This window comes from Chaetodon trifascialis, chromosome 22 (genome assembly GCF_039877785.1).
Source record: "Chaetodon trifascialis isolate fChaTrf1 chromosome 22, fChaTrf1.hap1, whole genome shotgun sequence".
Taxonomy (NCBI): domain Eukaryota; kingdom Metazoa; phylum Chordata; class Actinopteri; order Chaetodontiformes; family Chaetodontidae; genus Chaetodon; species Chaetodon trifascialis.
In genome coordinates this window covers 975,631-997,907 of record NC_092077.1, presented here as the reverse complement: position 1 = coordinate 997,907, position 22,277 = coordinate 975,631, and the positions used below count along the sequence as shown (strand labels likewise).

General features: G+C 41.6%; 1 protein-coding gene across 10 annotated transcripts in view; it reads left to right on the top strand.

The window, feature by feature from the left end:
* LOC139350903 (pleckstrin homology domain-containing family A member 5-like) overlaps positions 1 to 22,277 on the top strand; it is a 251,205-nt gene that overhangs the window by 158,923 nt on the left and 70,005 nt on the right. For all 10 annotated transcript variants that reach the window (XR_011603550.1, XR_011603552.1, XM_070992563.1 and 7 more), the window contains 2 exons: positions 4,211 to 4,311; positions 21,280 to 21,395. Coding sequence is in view for 8 of the 10 variants with exons in the window: in XM_070992563.1 (XP_070848664.1) it covers positions 4,211 to 4,311; positions 21,280 to 21,395 (217 nt within the window). In the remaining 2 variants the exon portion in view is untranslated. The remainder of the gene's footprint in view (positions 1 to 4,210; positions 4,312 to 21,279; positions 21,396 to 22,277) is intronic.

Here is a 22,277-nt window from a genome sequence, read left to right as displayed (position 1 = left end):
CTACCGACGTTGATCTACTCAGGCTGGCCTGATGGCTTCAAAAACAACCACTGGATGATTCCACAGGCAAGGAAATCCTCATGTGATTGGATAGCAACTCCAATCACAAGAGTGAGTGATCATGCGATTGGATGGCAACTCTGCTGTTATTAGTCATCTGTGCACCACAAATACACACACACACACACACACACACACACACACACACACATATTTTTTTATTTTAATGATTCATTTATTTGACGACCCACCTTCTAAAAACTACACTACCACACAGTAGAACACAAAGAACACAGTTGACAGAAACATGTTGAAAAGTCTTTAATGAAATTGTGGCAAATAATACAACACATCAACAAGGAACAGCAAACGACCAAATAAAACCAGTGACTACTGGGGACTGGGCCACACAGCTGGTCCCTCGTGCCTGGAAAAAGAAAGGAAATCTGCAGTGGGGTTCCCTGGTAGAGTTTCTGGGTTGGGCCATGCCGCTGGTCCACGGTGCATGCAAAAAAGAGTCTGTCTAAGGCCTCTAGAAATGTTTCTTTTGCTGCCTCTGGGTCATACTGAGTTGGTGAATGTCGCTTTGAAGGGGACTCAATGCGCAGCTTCTCGCGGTGTGTTGCCACATACTTTGGGTCACTCTCCAGTCGCCCTTGAAATGTCTGGCAGAGTTGGGAGAGCATCTGACTGTGGAAAGATGGAGGCTTTACTATCCACCCAGCTTCCCATACCGCGGTGTCATCCTCCTCATCATGTCAGCAGTGACCCCCTGCCAAAAAGCGGCATTCATGTAATTCTTACCCGCTTCCTTCTTTGTCTGCTGCAAGCTGAAATCTTCAGAGCTGCTGCCTGAACTGAAAGAGCTGGCTGGGCATACCTGAAGCTCCTCCACACCGTCTCGTAATATGTCTTACAGGCCACTGGAAGAAAATATATATTCGTTTGAAATAATTCAAACAGGCTTCAGGAAAGTAAAAACAACAACAACAACAACAACAACAACAACAACAAACAATAGAAAGGGGTTAAATTTAAAAAAAACTTGCATAAAAGGACTCCTCTGTCCACACCATCCATGCCTGGACTCCCAGTTTAAGTGGCCATCAAATGTGATGTCACCGCTTCATTGTGGGGCAAGTTCAGTCTGTAAAACACAAAAAGTACTAACAGGTCATGCAACGTTTACATTTACTTACATTCTGCATAATATATCCTGTGTATTTTTGTGTATTTTATTAACTTACCCCGTCTTGGGTTCATGTCGCCTGTCGTTTCCGCCACTGTTGTGCAGACACTGCACCTTTTCTTTTAAAATACAAAAATACATTGTAATGTTAAATGTAATGTGAACGGTTACCAAACATTTGGAACATAGTGCAATAACAATAATAAAGGTTTAGCGGCCTAAAAACTGCACAATGTGGTATTAAATGCTAACGTTACGTACTGTAACTTTTGGGTTATGCACCCGTCTCTTCCTCTTCACCCCAGCTAAAGTTTGCTCCTCCAGAGCAAGCAGTCTGGCTTTTATCTTGGCCATTTCTCCTTTTAAGTTGGCTGCCAATTGCATGATCAGCTGTGTTACCTGCCAAGACAATCCACTGAAGGCGTCATTGTTTGGACTTTCTGGATATGGTCGCTCCGCAGCCAGGCCGTCCACTCATCACAGAGGAGTGCCTTCTGGAGTGAACTGAAGACAACATCCGGCCATTGTATGAACAGAGTTAAAGCTTAGCAGGATCCTAACCCTAACTTTTGTGATCCAAACTCCACTGATAAAATAGTATTTTCCATGCTCATAATAATGCATCTTAGAGAGTTCTTGGTCTTTCTCTTTGGTTTAGGGATATCCATTTTGGAATCACATTTGAGGTCATGCTCTCGGAATTTCTCGCAAGACAGGAGCATATAAGTTCAGCGGGGTTTACAAACAGTTTCATTTTCAGCCGTAGATTCTTTCCTGCTAAGCTTTAACTCTGTTCATACAATGGGCGGACGTCGTCTTCAGTTCACCTGAGAAGGCAAAATCCAGCTACTTGTAAAGTTACATTCAGTGCGACATCACACTCACATTAACACACACATACAGAGACACTGCATGCTTGCCAAAAACAAACACACTGGCTGAAATTTAGGGCACTGAGTTTGAGGTCTTTTATGCCAGGCCCAGGAAACAAACTGTCGAAAGAAAAACTTGCTGTGCTAGGTATTTTGATTTTCTATTTTTGCACCTGCATATTTTATAAAATATGTAAACTTCTTTAAACTGCTTGACATCATCGAAAATTAAAAAAGAAAAGTTTTTTTTTTTTGGTGTGTTCCCTTTTTATTCCTACTTAAAGAATCAGCAGTGGACTTACCCTGCTGGAATTTTGCAAGCTAATCACATAACCATTTTTCATCTGGTGTTGTGGTGACAAAATGCAAAAAATTGTGACGGTATCCAAGAACTGTAGATGCTTTAATTTTCACAATTTGATTTTGCAATTTAAGTGGAAAAAGAAAGGCTTTTGAGAGTCAGGACACTTATCCTGTATGTAACCTATGAAATTATTGAAACACACTTTTAAATCCTCATGAAAAAAAAAAACCTAACCCTGCAGTGCCTCGGGGGCTTTTTAACTGTCCTTTCACTATTTTTACCCCCCCCCCCTTTTTTAAATTGTACTAACCTTTTATCCATTTCTAAGTTTTAACTGAAACCTAACCATAACCACTATTTGCCTATTCCTGCCTAAAAAAACAAAAAAACAAACAAAAAACCCTAACCTTACCTAACCTGTAACCTTATCCTCAGTCTTCACCCTAAAATTTAATGATTTACATTAAGGGGACCTGCATTTTGTCCCCATAAGGCAGGTGAGTCCCCACAATGTGACTGTAAACAGATTTTTGTCCCCACAACGTGATAAATACCAGGACACACACACACACACAAAACCCCAATTTGCATTTGTATAGCTTGCAGCATTTACCATTTACATTTGCATTTTAACACCTCAAAGTCACAGGGGCTGAGAGGGAACTTCCACAGCAATATATAGTGAAGAAGATTGACGGAAATAGTAGTTTTCATGCAGTGTTTGCTCTCTCAAGATTTCCAGATTTTCTCCTTCTGAAATGTGAAAGACAAAACTCAAGGTGTGTGTGTGTGTGTGTGTGTGTGTGTGTGTGTGTGTGTGTGTGAGACCAGGTATTTATCATGTTGTGGGGACAAAAATCTGTTTACACAGTCACATTGAGGGGACTAACCTGCCTTATGGGGACAAAATGCAGGTCCCCTTAATGTAAATCATTAAATTTTAGGTATAGTGTTAGGAATAGGCAAAATAGTGGTTATGGTTAGGTTTAGGGTTAGGGTAAGGCTCCAGGAAATGAATGTAAGTCTATGTAACCACAAGTGATAAAAACATAACGTGTGTGTGTGTGTGTGTGTGTGTGTGTGTGTGTGTGAGAGAGAGAGAGAGAGAGAGAGAGAGAGAGAGAGAGAGAGAGAGAGAGAGAGAGAGATCCATGCTGTGGACCTGTGGACCGCACACAGGGTAGGAGACAAGATCATAGTTCACATGAAAAGCAGACTGAGCTCATAAGGATATCCAATCATCTAATTCTCTATCTGTCTGCAGTGGTTTGATAAGCCACATCATCATCTCTTTGTCATTCATCACACCATCCATCACATAATGTTAGACCTCCATGTTCTGAAAGTGAAAGGCAAGATATGACAACACATTCCAAATCCTGAGGACAAGTATGAAGACCATGAACAAGGGTGTAATTCCCACTGGAGAATGGCGCCGTGTCCCCCTCACTTTTAAAAACCATACAACTACTCTTTATAAATGGTCAATTCTTTTATGTGTGTCTCTTACTGAGCTGGAGTATAACAAACCCATGTTTTAACTTTATTTGCATATTAAGCAACCCCATGTTCTGCACATTTGGCATGTGATTTGACCTTGGGAATCCCCTCAGTACCATCACACATAAAGCAAAGTAAAGCTTAACATTTAGCGACGTTACCAGTCCAGCCCCATATTCAATCTACCGTCAAATTTGATACTAATAAGTCCTTCCTGATCTTAATTTAGTGAACCTGCACCACATTCAGAATGTGCTTATTAATTTAGATCAATGTGGGTGTGAATGCATTTGTTCTACTCTATATATGTTGACATATGAGTATTCTTTCTCTTTTTTGGTGCAGATGAGAAAGAGGATAGCATCCTGGGAAGTATACTACTTCCCAGTTTTCACATCTCAATGCTGTCGGTGGATGACCACATCAGCAAGAAATATGCCTTCAAGGTAAGACACAAACAGCTTAAAGGTCACTTCAAAAGTTTTTTGGAATAAGTTCTTAATTAGTTGTGATGATCATCATGAAGCTACTATATTGTACAGATTTTTATTTTGAAATAACAGTTCAGGATAATTTGCTGGCTTCCTGAAGGTCAGCAAGTTACTAAGTAAATTACACCCTTATCCTGATTGGATAACAGAAACAGCTTGTTCAGATGATATCCTTTAAATATGGCTCATATTTTCAGACAGTCTATCCTGGTCAGTCTCTCTTTGATCCATCACCTAACTCCCTGAAACCACAAGTTTTTGCATTTCTGTCATGGATGAGTTAAAGAAGAGATATTCAACTTGGTAACTAGGGAGCCACAGAGCTGTTGGTTGGTGTAGTTTTGAACTTTACACAGTACCAGGCTGTTTGCCCCTGCTTCCAGTCTTTATGCTAAGCTAGGCTAACCATGTCCTGACTCCTGGGGCCCGTTGCACAAAACTAGGATAAGGGATTAAGGCGGGATATGTTGGTTATCCTGGCTCAACTTATCCGTGATCCGGTTGCACAAAAGCAGGATAGCGGAAAGTGGGATATGTTATGGGATAAGTTACCATGGAGATTTATTCTGTGGAGCTAGCCTGCTCCAGACCAGGCTAAATTCCAGGATCTATTTAATCTCATCCCTTATCTCAGTCAGCAGTCATCACAAATGGAAACCAATAGTTATTCCACTAGATCCACGGTCATTATTTAAACATTAACACAAAACATAAGAATCATTAATTTCAATTTTAATTAATTTCCTAAATTTCAATCATTGTAGACAAATGATGATTTTAGATGATGTTGCAATCATCAGATAGACAGTTTCCCATAGACTATATATAAAATACACATCCAATATAAATAGAAATACACATCAAAGAGTAACATGATGTTCCTTTACTGAATCAGGATAAATCAAAGCATCAGTTCCTTTCCAAACTTCCAAACCACAGAATCAAAGCATATTATACAACACAAGAATAAATACACATTCAAAGCTGTATATAATACACCCCACATGTCTGCACACTGAAATAAATGCAGGACAAATCTGTACACAACAAATGAACAGACAAATGAATGGATGCAGTAGCCTGCAAGCTTGTATACAGCACAAACATAAGAGGCCAAATCAATCTAACTTGATAAGATAAGATCAACTTTATTTATCCCAAAGGGGAATTATGCAAGGGATAATGCCCGACAAGGTGTCCATTATCAGAAATGAATGGATGCATGAACCATCCAACGCGAAGCTCCGCTTATACCATGGTCACTTACGAAAGAAATGGATATTAAATCAGTTATTAATACGTTAATGTTGTTTTTTACTGTTAAAATCATAAGTTTTTCCACAAGAAGTGGACTATTTAATTGTGACGCGTTGCCAAGGTAACCGGCTCTGGCCACAGAACCTGCAGCTCGGTCGGCCGCAGCTTATATTAGGCCTAATCAGTGGAGGGAAGTGAGATGATTGCTTAACGTTATATAAGTTCAGTTCAGTTCAATTTTATTTGTATAGCGCCAAATCACAACAGAAGTTGTCTCAGGACACTTTCCATCCGCAGACATGGATTCAACAAGCCAGGTGAAACCTATCCTGGATAAGTATGTGCATGCGGCTTCCTCAAAGAGACATCGATCACAGATTCACCGATTCACCATGGCAACTAGAGCGGCGTACTTTCCCCTGTCGGAGGCAGAAGTCCTCATGGAGGCTTACGAGGAGGTGAAGGACCAAATTAAAAAGAAAGGCAACACCGCCACAGTTATAAAACTATGGAAGAGTATTACTACCACATCAGGAAAAAAAGGGTCATTATTACGTTATAACGTGAAAAGTTTATTGTTCTAACAATAAGCTTTGTAAAATATTGTAAAAACGTGAAAGAGTTCACATTATAACGTGATAATTTATATTATTAAAAACGTGAAAAGTTTCACGTTATAACGTGATAATTTATATTGTAAAAACGTGAAAAGTTTCACGTTATAACTTTATAGTGTAATGAAAAGATGATGTAACGGTGAGCAGAGAGCTGCCGTAAAGTTAGAAATATATTCACAGATTCGAACTTCCGGAATCAATAAGCCACACGCGAAAATTTGTTAGACAGCAAACGACACCTCTTTCCAACCGTGGTAACACAGACAACGAGCTACAACCTACTTTTTATCAAAATGAGCCGTCCTCCATGCAGTATGAATTACATTAGTCTCTACGAGCAGCCGGAAGCGAGACTGGAGCGCAGGGACCGTCTACAAATGTCCATACCGATAAGAAACAATGAAAGATTATTCAATAGCTTCACTTCTGTTAAATGTAGTGCCACCAAACTCACCTCACACATTAATTGCATCCTGCTGGTTATACTACATCATTTGCTTTGGAGAAACATGCTTTTACATAATTTGGGGGAATTTTTAGAGGGAATAATATTCAATAACCTCACATTAATAACGTGTTGTGCAACCAAAATCCACTCATACATCCATTGCTTCCTCCTGGTTTTCCTACAACCCTTAGTTTGGAGAAATGTGCTTTTACATAATTTGGGGGAATTTTTATTGGGAATAACATTCAATAATTTCATGTTAATAATGTGTAGCACCACCAAAATCCCCTCACATATCAATGGCCTCCTCCTGTTTATACTACAACACTTAGCTTGGAGAATTGTGCTTTTGCATAATTTTGGGGAATTTTCCAAGGGAATAATATTCAATAATTTCACTTCTATGACCTGTAGTGCCACCAAAATCCCCTCACACATCATTGACCTCCTCCTGTTTATACTACAACACTTAGTTTGGGAATAGGTGCTTTTATATAATTTTGGGGAATTTTTATTGAGAATAATATTCAATAACTTCATGTTAATAGTATGTATTGCCACCAAAATTGCCCCACACATGAATGGCCTCTTCTTGGTTGTACTACAACACTTAGTTTGGAGAAATGTGCTTTTGCATAATTTGGAGGAATTTTCAAAGGGAATAATATTCAATAACTTCATGTTAATAATGTGTAGTGCCACCAAAATCCCCTCACACATCAATGGCCTCCTCCTGTTTATACTACAACACTTAGGGCTCAATTTTCGACTCCGCCACCGGCACATCTCCACCTCCTTCTCATTTCAGTCCCACCCAGCGGCGCAACTCGGAAAGAGGGAGGGGAGAAGGCGTGGAGTGGGTTTGGCACAGCCGAGTCAAATCTTCACCAATCACAGCAGCTCCTCGCCTCACCTTTAAGAACACCGCTGGCGAGGCACATGGCAGGTTTCCAGGAGACTGATGTCACTCATGTCTCCTGACATCCGTTTGTATTACTTTGCACACCCGTTTGTATATATGGTTTATTTTTTCTCAGTATTTATATATTGTTCTATATTTTGTGGTATGGGCTGCACGGTGGCGCAGCAGGTAGTGCGCGTGCCTCACAGCAAGAGGGTCGCCGGTTCAATTCCCGGGTCAGGCCTTTCTGTGTGAAGATTGCATGTTCTTCCCCCCCGGTACTCCGGCTTCCTCCCACAGACCAAAAATATGCTCAGTAGGTTGATTGGTGACTCTAAATTGCCCCTAGGTGTGAGTGTGAGTGTGAATGGTTGTGTGCTTGTGCCCTGCGATCGGCTGGCAACCGGTCCAGGGTGTACCCCGCCTCCTGCCCATTGACAGCCGAGATAGGCTCCGGCCCCCCTGCGATCCCGAAAGGGATAAGCGGCATAGAAAATGGATGGATGGATGGATTAAGTGGTATATTTTGTGTGTGTATATATATATATATATATATATATATATATATATATATATATATATATATATATATATATATATATATAGTTTTTATATTTGCTTTTTTCATCCATCACCGGGGCTGAAGTCACTGAGGTGTGGATGAGATCCACCCTGAGTACCTCAAGTCTCTGGATGTTGTAGGTTTGTCTTGGTTGACACGCCTCTGCAACATCGCGTGGCAGATGGGGACAGTGCCCCCAGGGTGTGTTCCAACTATCGAGGGATCACACTCCTCAGCCTCCCTGGGAAAGTCTATTCCAGGGTACTGGAGAGGAGAATCCAGCCGATAGTCGAACCTCGGATTCAGGAGGAACAATGCGGTTTTCGTCCTGGCAGTGGAACACTGGACCAGCTCTGTAATAATAATAATAATACATTTTATTTGAAAGCGCCTTTCGCCAAGGTCGCTGTACAGAAAATATACAAACAATGATATAAAATACAAGATAAAAACAAGATACAATAAATAGGGAGGGGGGACCGTGTGAAGCAGTTTATAGAGAGTAACTAAGTCTGAATAGATGAGTTTTGAGTTTGGATTTGAAGATGGACAGGGTGGCAGAGTTACGGAGGTCAGGTGGCAGAGAGTTCCAGAGTTGGGGAGCAGAGCGGCTGAAAGCTCTGCTCCCCATGGAGCTAAGCCCGGCAGCGGGTACAGTGAGATGGAGGGAGGAGGAAGATCTGGGAGACGATTGAGTGAGCGAAGGTGAAAGTAAGCAGACCGGGTGGTGTTATTAATGTGAGATTGGAAGGAGAGTGTACTGTCGAGGATGACACCCAGACTCTTAACCTGGGGGGAGGGGAAGACTAAGGAGCTGTCGATGGAGAGAGAGAAGGTGTCAACTTTAGATAGGGTGGATTTGGTGCCAATGAGTAGGAATTCAGTTTTATTGCTATTTAATTTTAGAAAGTTAGAGGTGAACCATGATTTTATTTCAGAAAGGCAGGAGGTGAGGGAGGGGGGTGGGAGTGTGGAGTTTGGTTTGCAGGAGAGGTAGAGCTGGGTGTCATCCGTGAAGCAGTGGAAAGAAATGTTAAATTTACAGAAGATATGGCCAAGGGGGAGGAGGTAGATTATGAAGAGGAGGGGCCCCAGGACAGAGCCCTGGGGCACACCTGTGGTGACTGGGGAGGGGTCGGAGGAGAAAGACTTGAGTTGTATGAACTGAGTGCGGTCTGTGAGGTAGGAATATAACCATTGAAGGGGGGTGTGGGTGATGCCAATTGAGGAGAGTCTACTGAGGAGGATGGGGTGTGAGATGGTGTCAAAGTCTGCACTCAGGTCAAGAAGGATGAGGACGGAGAGTGAACCGGTGTCAGCTGCAGTGAGGAGATTGTTGGTAATTTTGATAAGTGCAGTCTCTGTGCTGTGACGTGGACGGAAACCAGACTGGAAGGGTTCATACAAACTGTTCAGAGTGAGATGTGCGTGGAGTTGGGAGGAGACTATTTTTTCATGAATTTTGGAGATGAAAGGTAAGTTGGAGATAGGGCGGAGATTATTGAAGTCGGGTTTTTTCAGAATTGGCGTGACAGCAGCACGCTATCTATACCGCTCTATACCCTCCACAGGGTGCTTGAGGGTTCATGGGAGTTTGCCCAAACAGTCCACATGTGTTTTGTGGACTTGGAGAAGGCATTTGACCGTGTCCCTCGTCAGGGGTTGGAGGCCCTCTATTGAGGGCTGTACAGTCCCTGTACAACCGGAGCAGGAGCTTGGTCCGCATTGCCGGCAATAAGTCGGACCTGTTCCCGGTGCATGTTGGACTCCGGCAGGGCTGCCCTTTGTCACCGGTTCTGTTCACCATTTTTATGGACAGAATTTCTAGGCGCAGCCAGGGGCCGGAGGGGTTCGGTTCGGGAGCCGCCAGATTTCGTCTCTGCTTTTTGCAGATGATGTTGTCTTGTTGGCTCCCTCGAGCCAGGACCTTCAGCATGCACTGGGGCGGTTTGCAGCCGAGTGTGAAGCAGCTGGGATGAGAGTCAGCACCTCCAAGTCCAAGGCCATGGTTCTCGACCGGAAAAAGGTGGCTTGCTCCCTTCAGGTTGGGGGAGAGCTCCTGCCTCAAGTGGAGGAGTTTAAGTATCTTGGGATCCTGTTCACGAGTGAGGGAAGGATGGAGCGTGAGATTGACAGGCGGATCGGTGCAGCGGCTGCAGTAATGCGGTCGCTGTACCGGTCCGTCGTGGTGAAGAAGGAGCTGAGCCGAAAGGGAAGCTCTCGATTTACCGGTCAATCTACGTTCCTACCCTCACCTATGGTCATGAACTTTGGGTCATGACCGAAAGAACGAGGTCCCGGATACAAGCGGCTGAAATGAGTTTCCTCCACAGGGTGGCGGGGCGCTCCCCTAGAGATAGGGTGAGGAGCTCTGTCACCCGGGAGGAGCTCAGAGTAGAGTCGCTGCTCCTCCACATCGAGAAGAGTCAGCTGAGGTGGCTCGGGCATCTTTATCGGATGCCCCCTGGGCGCCTCCCTAGGGAGGTGTCCCAGGCATGTCCCACCGGGAGGAGACCCCGGGGAAGACCCAGGACACGCTGGGGTGACTATGTCACTCGGCTGGCCTGGGAACGCCTCGGGATCCCCCCGGAAGAGCTGGGGGAAGTGTCTGGGGAGAGGGAAGTCTGGGCGTCCCTGCTCAGACTGCTCCCCCCGCGGGAGAAAATGGATGGATGGATATTTGCTTTTTTCTTTCTTTTCTAATTTTATTCTAATTCTATTCTTGTAAGGAGCACTGCAACAAAAACAATTTCCCCTCAGGGATAAATAAAGAATTTCTGATCCTGATTCCGATGTCTAAATATGAGGTCCTTAGATGGTAAATCCTCCTCATCCTCCTCAAAGCAATAATGTTCTCCATCTTTGTAGATAACGTTAAGCATTACTATGATAACATTTGTATTTGGAATGAAATGACGTGGGTAATAGCGGACAACAATCATCACTTACGTTTTTTCCATGTGTCTGTCTCTCTCTGTCTCTCGAGTGCTCTGAGATAGATGCAGTATATATGCTCTGTAGGATGTCATGGCTGTTTCTGGTTGGCACAGCGACGTTAACCGATTAGTTCTCATCCCTGTTTCACCTGTGTACATTCGGTCAGGGTGAGTGACCATTACGCGTGTCGAACGCGCTTGCGATGTCGTCAGATGAGATACTGATCAAAATATAGGTCTGACTGTATGTGCTGACTCAGACAGTTGCATTGAATCGTGGCTGTTGCTAATCATTGATCACAGTGTGCGTTCGATGACTGACTGAGCACTGCTGAAAACACCGTTAAAACCACGCTGCCGTCTTGCTGAAGGTGTGATATATGGCGTCATCAACCACGTTTTCAGTGGATAGCCGTTATCACCTAGCAGCCACACATCCAGAGGGGTGTCCCCCTGAAAGACTGTAGGGATGCTAGAATTCGCCGGATGAACGAGTCATGTGCCGACCCGGGGAAAGTGGCATATATGTTTGTCACCAGGCAATTTGAGTCACAGATCATCAGACATCCTTGTTTCACCTGTGGGCATTCAGTCAGGTTGAGTGACCATTACGCATGCCAAACGCACTTTCGATGTGGTCAGAAGAGATACTGATCATAATATACAAATTTAGGTCTGACTGTATGTGCTGACACAGATAGCTGCATTAAATTGCGGCTGTTGCTAATAATTGATTGCAGTGAAATGCCAGACACTGTGGAAACCTGACTGTGAGGTGTTGGTGACGTGAGCACACGACTCCGCCGGTTTATGAAAATCCACTTGCGCCACTTGACCAGGTCTGAGGTGGCGAGCTTTCAGCGCACTTTTACGCCGCCGGCACAGACCGAAATGGTCGAAAATTCCAATGCACCGGCTCATTATGCCGACACCTCCCCCCTACTGCGCCACAACGCCCATCCTGGCGCACCTCTGTACGCCTCGTTTTACCAAAATTCCAAATGGGCCCTGCACCTGCCTGCGCCGCTCGAAAATAGAGCCCTTAGTTTGGGAATAGATACTTTGACAGAATTTTGGGGGAATTTTTCAAGGGAATAATATTCAATAACTTCATGTTAATAATGTGTAGTGCCACCAAAATCCCCTCACACATCAATGGCCTCCTCCTGTTTATACTACAACACTTAGTTTGGAGAATTCTGCTTTTGCCTCATTTTGGGGAATTTTTCAAGGGAATAATATTCAATAATTTCACTTCTATGATGTAGATTATGTAAATAATGTGTAGTGCCACCGCAGAGAGTCTGATGATCATGAAGATGTGTTACCAGGACGTGGACAGCACAACTATTTTCCACATCTTGTCCTTGGAATGTGATAAGCAACCTGTGCGTGAGTGTTGTTTGGGCATGGATCTAATGCAACAGACATCGCTGACAGTAGAGAAGAGAGTGTCATCTGCCTCCTGTTAACCAAACTGGCTTCCACCAGTCATGTTATCTTACAACGCTGAACGGTACAAGGACATTCATTGGGTTAGACAAATGCAATAAAATATCACAGGATGAGAACACATGAAATGACTTGAAAGGAACAAATCGTTACAGGACTGCACTACAGAAGTAGCGTTATTGAATATTATTCCCAATAAATATTCCCCAAAATTCTGTAAAAGCACCTATTCCCAAACTAAGTGTATAACCAGGAGGAGGCCATTGATGTGTGGGGTGATTTTGGGGTCACTACACTTCACAGAAGCAAAGTTATTGAATATTATTCCCTTTAGAAATTCCCAAAAAGTATGGAATAGCACATTTCTCCAAACTATAGGTTGTCATATAACCAGCAGGAGGTCATTGATGTGTGAGGGGATTTTGGTGGCACTACACATTACTAACATGAAGTTATTGAATATTATTCCCAATAAAAAATCCCAAAAAGTATGCAAAAGCACATTTCTCCTACCTAAGTGTTGTAGTATAACCAACAGGAGGTCATTGATGTGTGAGGGGAATTTGGTGGCACTCCATGTTATTAATATGAATTTATTGAATATTATTCCCTTGAAAATTTTCCAAAAATTATGTAAAAGCACCTTTTTCCCAAACTAAGTGTTGTAGTATAAACAGGAGGTGGCCATTGATGTGTGTGGGGATTTTGGTGGCACTACACTTAACAGAAGTAAAGTTATTGAATAATCTTTCATTGTTTCTTATCGGTATAGACATTTGTAGACGGTCTCTGCGCTCCGGTCTCGCTTCTGGCCGCTCGTAGAGACCAATGTAATTCATACTGCATGGAGGACGGCTCATTTTGATAAAAAGTAGGTTGTAGCTCGTTGTCTGTGTTACCACGGTTGGGAAGAGGTATCGTTTGCTGTCTAACAAATTTTCGCGTGTGACTTATTGATCCCGGAAGTTCGAATCTGTGAATATATTTCTAACTTTATCGCAGTGGTAAGCTATATTTATAAAAACGATTTAGGATAGACTTACTTAATTGATACACATTTAATGATCAGAGTCAATGGTGGATAATGTTTCTTGCAATAAAAACGATTTAGGAAACTATCTGTGGACTTCGATTCTTTGAAACAAACTGCCGCATCATCCTCTGGACACACACAAGCGGTAAGAGGTGCACTTGCCCTCTGAAATGATACTTTGTATCACGTAACATAACGTTAAGCAATCATCTCACTTCCCTCCACTGATTAGGCCTAATATAACAGCTGCGGCCGACCGAGCTGCAGGTTCTGTGGCCAGAGCCGGTTACCTTGGCAACGCGTCACAACGAGAGATATTAAATAGTCCACTTCTTGTGGAGAAACTTACGCCTCCCCGTCATCCATTCATTTCTGGTAATGGACACCTCGTCGGGCATTATCTCTTACATAATTTCTCTTTGGGATAAATAAAGTTGATCTTATCTTATCAAGTTAGATTGATTTGGCCTCTTATGTTTGTGCTGTACACAAGCTTGCAGGCTCCTGCATCCATTCATTTGTCTGTTCACTTGTGTACGGATTTGTCCTGCATTTATTTCAGTGCAGACGTGGGGTGTATTTATTCTTGTGTTGTGTAATATGCTTTGATTCTGTGCTTTCTATCTTGTAGAGTCACACATGTGACTTCAGTTTTGAAAGAATTGATGCTTTGGTTTATCCTTATTCGATAAAGGAACATCATGTTACTCTTTTTTTTTCCAACTTTATTTTTCATTTTTACATATTACAAAAATAGGCGTCATTAATTGAGAATTTCTTACAAAAGTTGTGAACCCATCCCCCACCCCCCACCCCATCCAGGTGGCATCTCCACAAACACATCACAGCACATAGACACCCACGTAAACAAAGCACCAAAAGAAGAACACACACACACACACACACACACACACACACACACACACACACACACACACACACACACACAAAAACAAAACAAAACAAAACAAACAAAAGACATGCAGACTCAAAACAATCTGTGTTGATCAATATGGTGATAACACCAACATTCTGGACCTCTGGCATTAGAAAGAAAGTCCTAACCGTCAAAATATAGACCATAGCAAGACCCGAGTGACAGACAAAGAAAGAGGAAGGAAGAGAAAAAAGAAAATTAGTAAGAACCAGGAGTCAAGTAAAAGGCAGACTCTTGATATGAACTGTGACCAGGTTCTGTCATATTTATCTTCCAACCCGCGTACTGTATACCAAATTTTTTCCAAAGCCAATCCCAACATCACTTCTCTAATCCACTGAACATAAGCAGGAGGGTTCTTCCCTTTCCAGTTCAACAGTATCAGACGACGGGCATGCAACGATGCAAAGGCAATTGCATCTTTGTGGAGACGGGACAGCTTTATCTCATCACTGACTACACCGAAAATGGCTATCCAAGGGTCAGGTGGCAGTGTCTTGCCGGGTATCGCTGAGAGTGACTGAAAGATTGAAGACCAGAAACCGTACAGAGATGGACATGACCAAAACATGTGTCCTAAAGAAACGGGAGAGTACTGTCATCTAGGACAGCTTGGTGTAACATTAGGGTATAACTTAGACAGTCTATCATTAGAGTAATACAACCTGTGGACTACCTTAAACTGAATTAGGCCATGCCTGATACAGAAAGAAGATGTGTGTATACGCTGTATAGTGTTTTTCCAGGTGTCTTCCGATATTGTTTCTCCAAACTCTCCCTCCCATGCTGCCTTGATTTTATCCCACGTATGAGAGCAGCTATCCAGAATTAATGCATACTGTATATTTTTGATATTGCTCTTTTATTGAATGGATTTACATCAAGAACCAAATACATTAAGTCTTTAGAGGGTGGTGACGGATACCCTGGGAAAAATTTAGAGGCAAAACTCCGGACCTGAAGATATCTGAAGTAGTGAGACTTTGGTAGATTATGATCTTCACATAGAAATTTAAATGATGCAAAGCCATCATCTGTAAATAGATCTTCAAAGTAGACCAAGCCGCTCCTGCCTGCAAATGCCTGATCTATTTGAGATGGCGCAAAAAGATGATTAAATGTTATTGGGGAGAATCTACATATATTTGTCAAGCTAAAATGTTTTCTGAACTGAGCCCAGATCTTAATCGAGTTTTGGACCACCAAGTTTGAGTTCAATTCAGATGCTTTGATAGTTAGTGGTAGAGGAGCAGCTAAGATTGAAATCGGAGAAACTGGGAGTGTAGCTCTCAATTCCATATCAGCCCAGACCGGACCTTCCTTATCTGCGAACATGGTGATCCAATATGTCAGCTTAACAATATTAGCTGCCCAATAGTAGAATAAAAAGTTAGGTAAACCCAAGCCGCCATCAGATTTGACTCTCTCCAGACTTGCCTTCTTTATACGTGCAGGTTTTTTATTCCATATGAATGAAGAGATAAAGCGATCCAGTTGAGCAAAATAAGATTTTGGGAGAAAAATGGGAATCATTTGAAATAAATAAAGAAACCTGGGCATTACAGTCATCTTCACTGCATTTATCCGTCCTGCCAGTGAGACTGGAAGTTTCGACCACCTATCCAAATCAATTTTGGTACGGTCTAAGATGGACCTATAATTATGTTGATAAATAGCCTTAATTGAGCCTGCTATTTCTATTCCCAAGTAAGTAAATTTGTCATTCTCAATTTTAAAGGGCAAGTTTTCATACGTTATCTGCTTTGCCAAATTATTCAATGGGAATAATAGAGATTTTGACAAGTTGATTTTATACCCTGATATACTACTGAATTTTTGTAGCCAATGAAGAAGGTAAGGCATGTTCTCAATTGGGTCTGATATTTGCAAAAGTAAATCATCAGCATAAAGCAATGTTTTATGATTTGTTTCACCCCTAGAAATACTCTTAATCCTGCCATCCGATCTAATAGCAATCGCCAACGGTTCAATCGCAATATCAAACAAGAAGGGCGATAGACAGCAACCCTGCCTTGTACCTCTGTGGAGTGAAAAATATTCTGAGATCAGGCCGTTAGTTCTAACTGCCGCCATGGGTGTTGAGTATAGAACTTTGATCCATCTACAGAAAGTGGATCCCACTCCAAATTTTTCTAAAGCCGCAAAGAGGTAGGTCCATTCAATTCTATCGAACGCCTTTTCCGCGTCAAGGCTTAGAATAACTTCAGGTTGCACAGTTGAATGGGGGGAAAATAACACATTAAATAATCTTCTCACATTAAAAAATGACTGCCGTCCAGGAATAAAGCCTGTTTGGTCCTCATTAATAATGGTCGGAATAATAGGGTCCAATCTCTGTGCAAGGGTTTTAGTTAGAATTTTATAGTCACAGCACAAAAGACTTATTGGCCTATATGAGCTGCACTGTACAGGGTCCTTATCTTTTTTTAATAAAACTGAAATTGTAGCCTGTGTAAGCATTTGCGGCAATTTTCCGTTGGCCAAAGATTCATCATAGACTGATTTAAGAATGGGCGCAAGTTTTAAAGAGAATTCCTTATAAAACTCCATGGGGAATCCGTCCAGTCCTGGCGCCCTTCCTGTTTGAAATGACCTAATGGCATTCGCTATCTCCTCAAGCGACAGTGGCTGCTCTAGGGATGACTGGGCATCTGGAGAGAGACTCGGGATATCCAGCGAATCCAGAAATGAGTAGATCTCAGATGGGCTACCATCTACTTCAGATTGATAGAGAGTGGAATAACATTGTTTAAACTGGTCATTAATGACTTGGGGGTTGCAAGATATCGAGTCAGCGCCTGTGTTAATTCCTGAGATCATTTGTTCAGCTGACTGCTGTTTAAGTTGAAGTGCAAGGAGCCTCCCTGCTTTATCACCATGTTCGTAATATACCTGTCTGGATTTAAGAATATTTCTTTCAGCTTTCCATGTCATAAGTGTATCAAATTCAGCTTGCAACAGTAATTTCTCCTTAAAAAGATCTGGCGTAGGCGAAAGATCATAGCGCCTATCAACATCTGCAATTTTATTGGCCAGCTCTTTAAGTTGTTTGGAACGCTGCTTATCCCTATATGCCACATAAGAGATAATCTGGCCCCTAATGTAGGCTTTCATAGACTCCCACAAAACGCCCCTTGATACCTCCTGAGTATCATTAATTTCCAGGAAGAAATCAATCTGGCCATTGAGAAATGCTCTAAAATCTTCACCCAGAAGTAATTGGGGATCTAGTCGCCAAGTTTGTTGAGGTATTATATTAGCTGGAAAAATTAAATCCAGTTGCACTGGGCTGTGATCTGATAAAACTATGCTGTGATACTTACTGCTGGAAATTAAGGGGAGTAGCTGGTTGTCTACAATAAAGTAGTCAATCCTAGAGTAACTATGATGAACAGGGGAAAAGAAGGAGAATTGCCTCATAGTTGGATTTTTTTATCCGCCAGGGATCTGACAAGCCATACGAGCAAAGGAGGGAATTAATAGCCACTGCGGCTGATGAGAGAGCAGCGTTTGATCTTACACCTGATCTGTCTAGTTGGGCATGAAGGACGCAATTGAAATCACCTAGAATTAATTTGTAGGAATTAAGGTCTGGAAGAGTTGAAAAAAAATTAAGAAAGAACTGTGCACTGTCCCAATTTGGTCCATAAATATTAGCCAATATTAATGGTGTATTAAATAGCTTGCCCACTACAACAATATATCTTCCATTAGTGTCTGATATTACTTTTGAGTGTTCAAATGGGATCCCCTTCCTAATTAAAATTGCTGCTCCCCTGGCTTTATAGTTAAAACTTGAATGATATATTTGTCCGATCCACTTACAATTTAGTCTTTTTTGGGAGTTAATATTTAAATGTGTCTCCTGGAGCAATATTACATCAGGTTTTAATGATTTCAAATGACTAAATATTTTGCTCTGTTTAACCATATTATTTAGCCCTTTGACATTCCAGCTAATGAACGAGATTGCTCCTTGTTGATTATTTATATTATTCTGGATCATAGTGCGGTATCTTGCAATGTACCGGTCCTACATGTTGGCTATATCTGAGTACTTCAGAGCATATTTGAGTCAAAACATAAACCACAACCGAACCCAAAGAAAAACTGTCAAACACAAACAAATAAACATAGATAAACCCCTTACCATCCTGGACTCCAGGGCTGGTCTTACCTAAACCTGAGACTGCCCTGAAAACTCTCTTCTCACTCCTAGGCATGTAACATGACTAAACTAACCTGAACTCTTACATGAACTCAACTAAGGCAGAACAAAATGTAACACAGCTTTCTCCTCAATACCATTATTGCTGCATGTATGCTGGGACTTATTTGATCACAGGCTGATGAAGTTCTCAACACTTACAGTTGGACGATATCCCCACACACACACACACACACACACACACACACACACACACACACACACACACACACACAAAAGTTAAGATAAAATTAGTGATATTAAGGGGGTTAATTAAACCAAAAAAAAAAAAAAAAACGCATCTGAAAATAAAGAGGTAGTACTATTAGGGTTATGGTGTCAAATTAAAACTTAACATTAGACTCTTTCATTAACGTGGAAGGGAGAAAGGAAAACAAAGAAGAATATTAACATTTTAAATGAGATATTCTCCAGTCCACATGGTGTGTTCATAAACCCTTTATACCTTATATTTTCACCCCATTAATGTTCCTCAGATAGTAGAAAAATGTCACTTAGTCTAGTCCATAGTCCAAACATAAAATGCATCCAACTGCAGTGTGGTGATGATTACCAGCAAGGATATCAGTCAGCGTGTGCAGGCTGCTGCAGTGTAAACATGCAGCATGTGATATCTGTTTTGTCCCCGTGGATCAATTGTCACTCTCCCTCAGATCTAGTTGAATGTGATAATGTGTAGTGGGCAGTGGAATAACTATTGGTGATAAGGGATGAGATTAAATAGATCCTGGAATTTAGCCTGGTCTGGTGCAGGCTAGCTCCACAGAATAAATCTCCATGGTAACTTATCCCATAACATATCCCACTTTCCGCTATCCTGCTTTTGTGCAACCGGATCACGAATAAGTTGAGCCAGGATAACCAACATATCCCGGCTTAATCCCTTATCCTAGTTTTGTGCAACGGGCCCCAGGTCTGTACTTAAACAAACAAACAAACATGAGAATGATATTAATCTTCTCATCTCACATTTGGAAAATAGTTGAATGAGCAAATTTCCCCAAATTTCCCTAAAGTAGCCATTTACTTGACTTACAATAAATGTAGTTTCTGCTTTAGTTTGTCTTAAGAAAAGTGAAGAGTAAGGACTTGATGATTGGAGCTACTGTACAGAGTCTCATCAGTTCACATTGTTAGGCCGAATGCCCGAATAATTTGCTTGGACCCAAGGATGACAATCAGAGAAGGATTCAGATAAAGAACATTATTTATTATAACAATAATAAATATTCTAACAATAATAAATATGGCAAACAAACGCACACTCAAAATGACTGGAGGAAAAATAAAGAAAAGCGCACTCCAAAAGAGAGTGGGGAAAACCATTGAAACAGGTCCGAGGCAAGACACATGCTGATGCGGCAGGCAGGCGAGTGAAACACATAAACACACTTTGAGTAGCAGTTCATGAAAAGACATTAGCAAACTCCCAAGGAGAGGGATGGTAACGGTAAGAATTCAGGACAATCCGGCAACAGGTAGGAGAGAGCTCTCCCATTTTATCCTATGCCTTAATCAGTGTCATGCGCATCAGGTGTGGACCTGTGGGAGCGGAGCTGGCCAGGTATAGACACACACACAGACAACATAGAACACTGGGGAAAAGTGAAAAAGGAAAACACTAGGAACAGACAGGTCTGTAAGATTGTAACACACATACACATCATAATCAAAAAAGCACTGTACTGTAAGAAAAAATGTCTAATTTTTATATTATGTAGCTTTACCTACACCAAGAGGAACCTTGAAGACTTTCACACTTACAGTACTTGATGATGATGAGCGACACACACGACACAACGGACGCGCACACACACACGTTCAACAGGTTTTCATGACTTTTGACTCCACTGGGCACAGCTGCATCATATTCCAGCTGTGACACGGTTTTAGAGGGAATGTTTCAGAAGCTGAGAACTTGCACAGGCTGTCTGATTTTGTTGACTTGCTCAGGTTTTGTTGGTTTGGTAATTTTTCCTTGATATTTGCGCTTCTGCCATGGGTAATTAAGCTAAGTCGTGAAATGGTTTCTTTTTCTGTTTTAAGTTTTCATAACTTTTGAGGAGATCACATAAACGTACATTCATTTCCTGGATACTTATCCTAACCCTCACCCTAACCTTAACCCAAGTCTTTACGCTAAAATTTAATGATTTACATTATGGGGACTTCCATTTTGTCCCCACAAGTCAGGTGAATCCCCACAATGTGACTGTGTAAACACATTTATGTCCCGACAATGAGTAGTAATACATGGGCAGGCACACACACACACACACACACACACACACACACAAAATCATAATCATACTGTACACAAACACACTCCTCTGCCAATAGGAATAATGTAAACACTTCATGCTGGTATCTCACGGTCACCGTCCAACACTGTGTCTCACACTGCTCTTTTATCTCCTCCTCCCTGATGATCTGTATCTCCTGGTCCTATTTATTTTTTCTATTTCTTATTATTTATCCTATTTATCTTGTGCTCACTGTCAATATCTCCTCCTTCTGTCCCTTCGCTGCAGGCCACTCACCCCAATATGCGGACCTATTATTTCTGCGCTGACACAGCCAAAGAGATGGAATCCTGGATGAAAGTCATGACTGATGCCGCCCTCGTCCACACTGAACCACCCAGAAGGTTGGTACTCACCACAGAGACATGACTACACAGATACTAAAAATAAAATTTTAGACACAGACACAAGAATTGAATCACATATTCATATTCTCCAAATTTGAATGCTCTACTACTCATGAACTCTTCAACACTATGAAGTTGAGCCTTTTGCCTGTGCTTCATTAATGAGCTTGCCATATTCACAGTTAATTTGTTTCACTGAGCAACCAAACAATAGGTTATTGCGGACATGCAATTGAGCCTTATTATAAACAACCAACTGGCACTAAGACAGCACTGAGGAACAGTTACCATGTCCTGAGCTCCTCGTTGGCTTTGCAAGTTTATTGTTTTATTGGCTTATTTGTTTGTTGTTTGCTTTTCACATCATGCACACTGCCAAAGTGAACCTTAACTTCATCCCACAGCCCATAACACTGCTGAACTCTCAAGCTCATCACTATTTCACAATACTTGCAATATAGTTATATATGGATTTCACTTTACTCTTTACTACTTTATACTACTGCCAAACTTACTGGTACTGTACATACATATTGTACTGTACTGGTTCTACTTCCTTACGTACCTGGTGACTTACAGTTTACCTGTTCTCAGTATATATATTTCAGTTTTTTGGCTGTTTAGTCATCACAGTATATATTTATCCATCACAATATATACTCTTATATGAATACTTATCTACAGCCTCCTCTTATTATATACATGTATATATATACATTTACTACATTACTACTACAATTGAATTACTAGATATCCTGTTTACAGTTTATACATTTTACCATCGCTCATCTAACCTATCTACCAGTTTTATATTATATGGTTTTAGTAAGGAACCTAAGATTCAAGAATTCTATTGCCATCGACTGCTTCACTGCAATT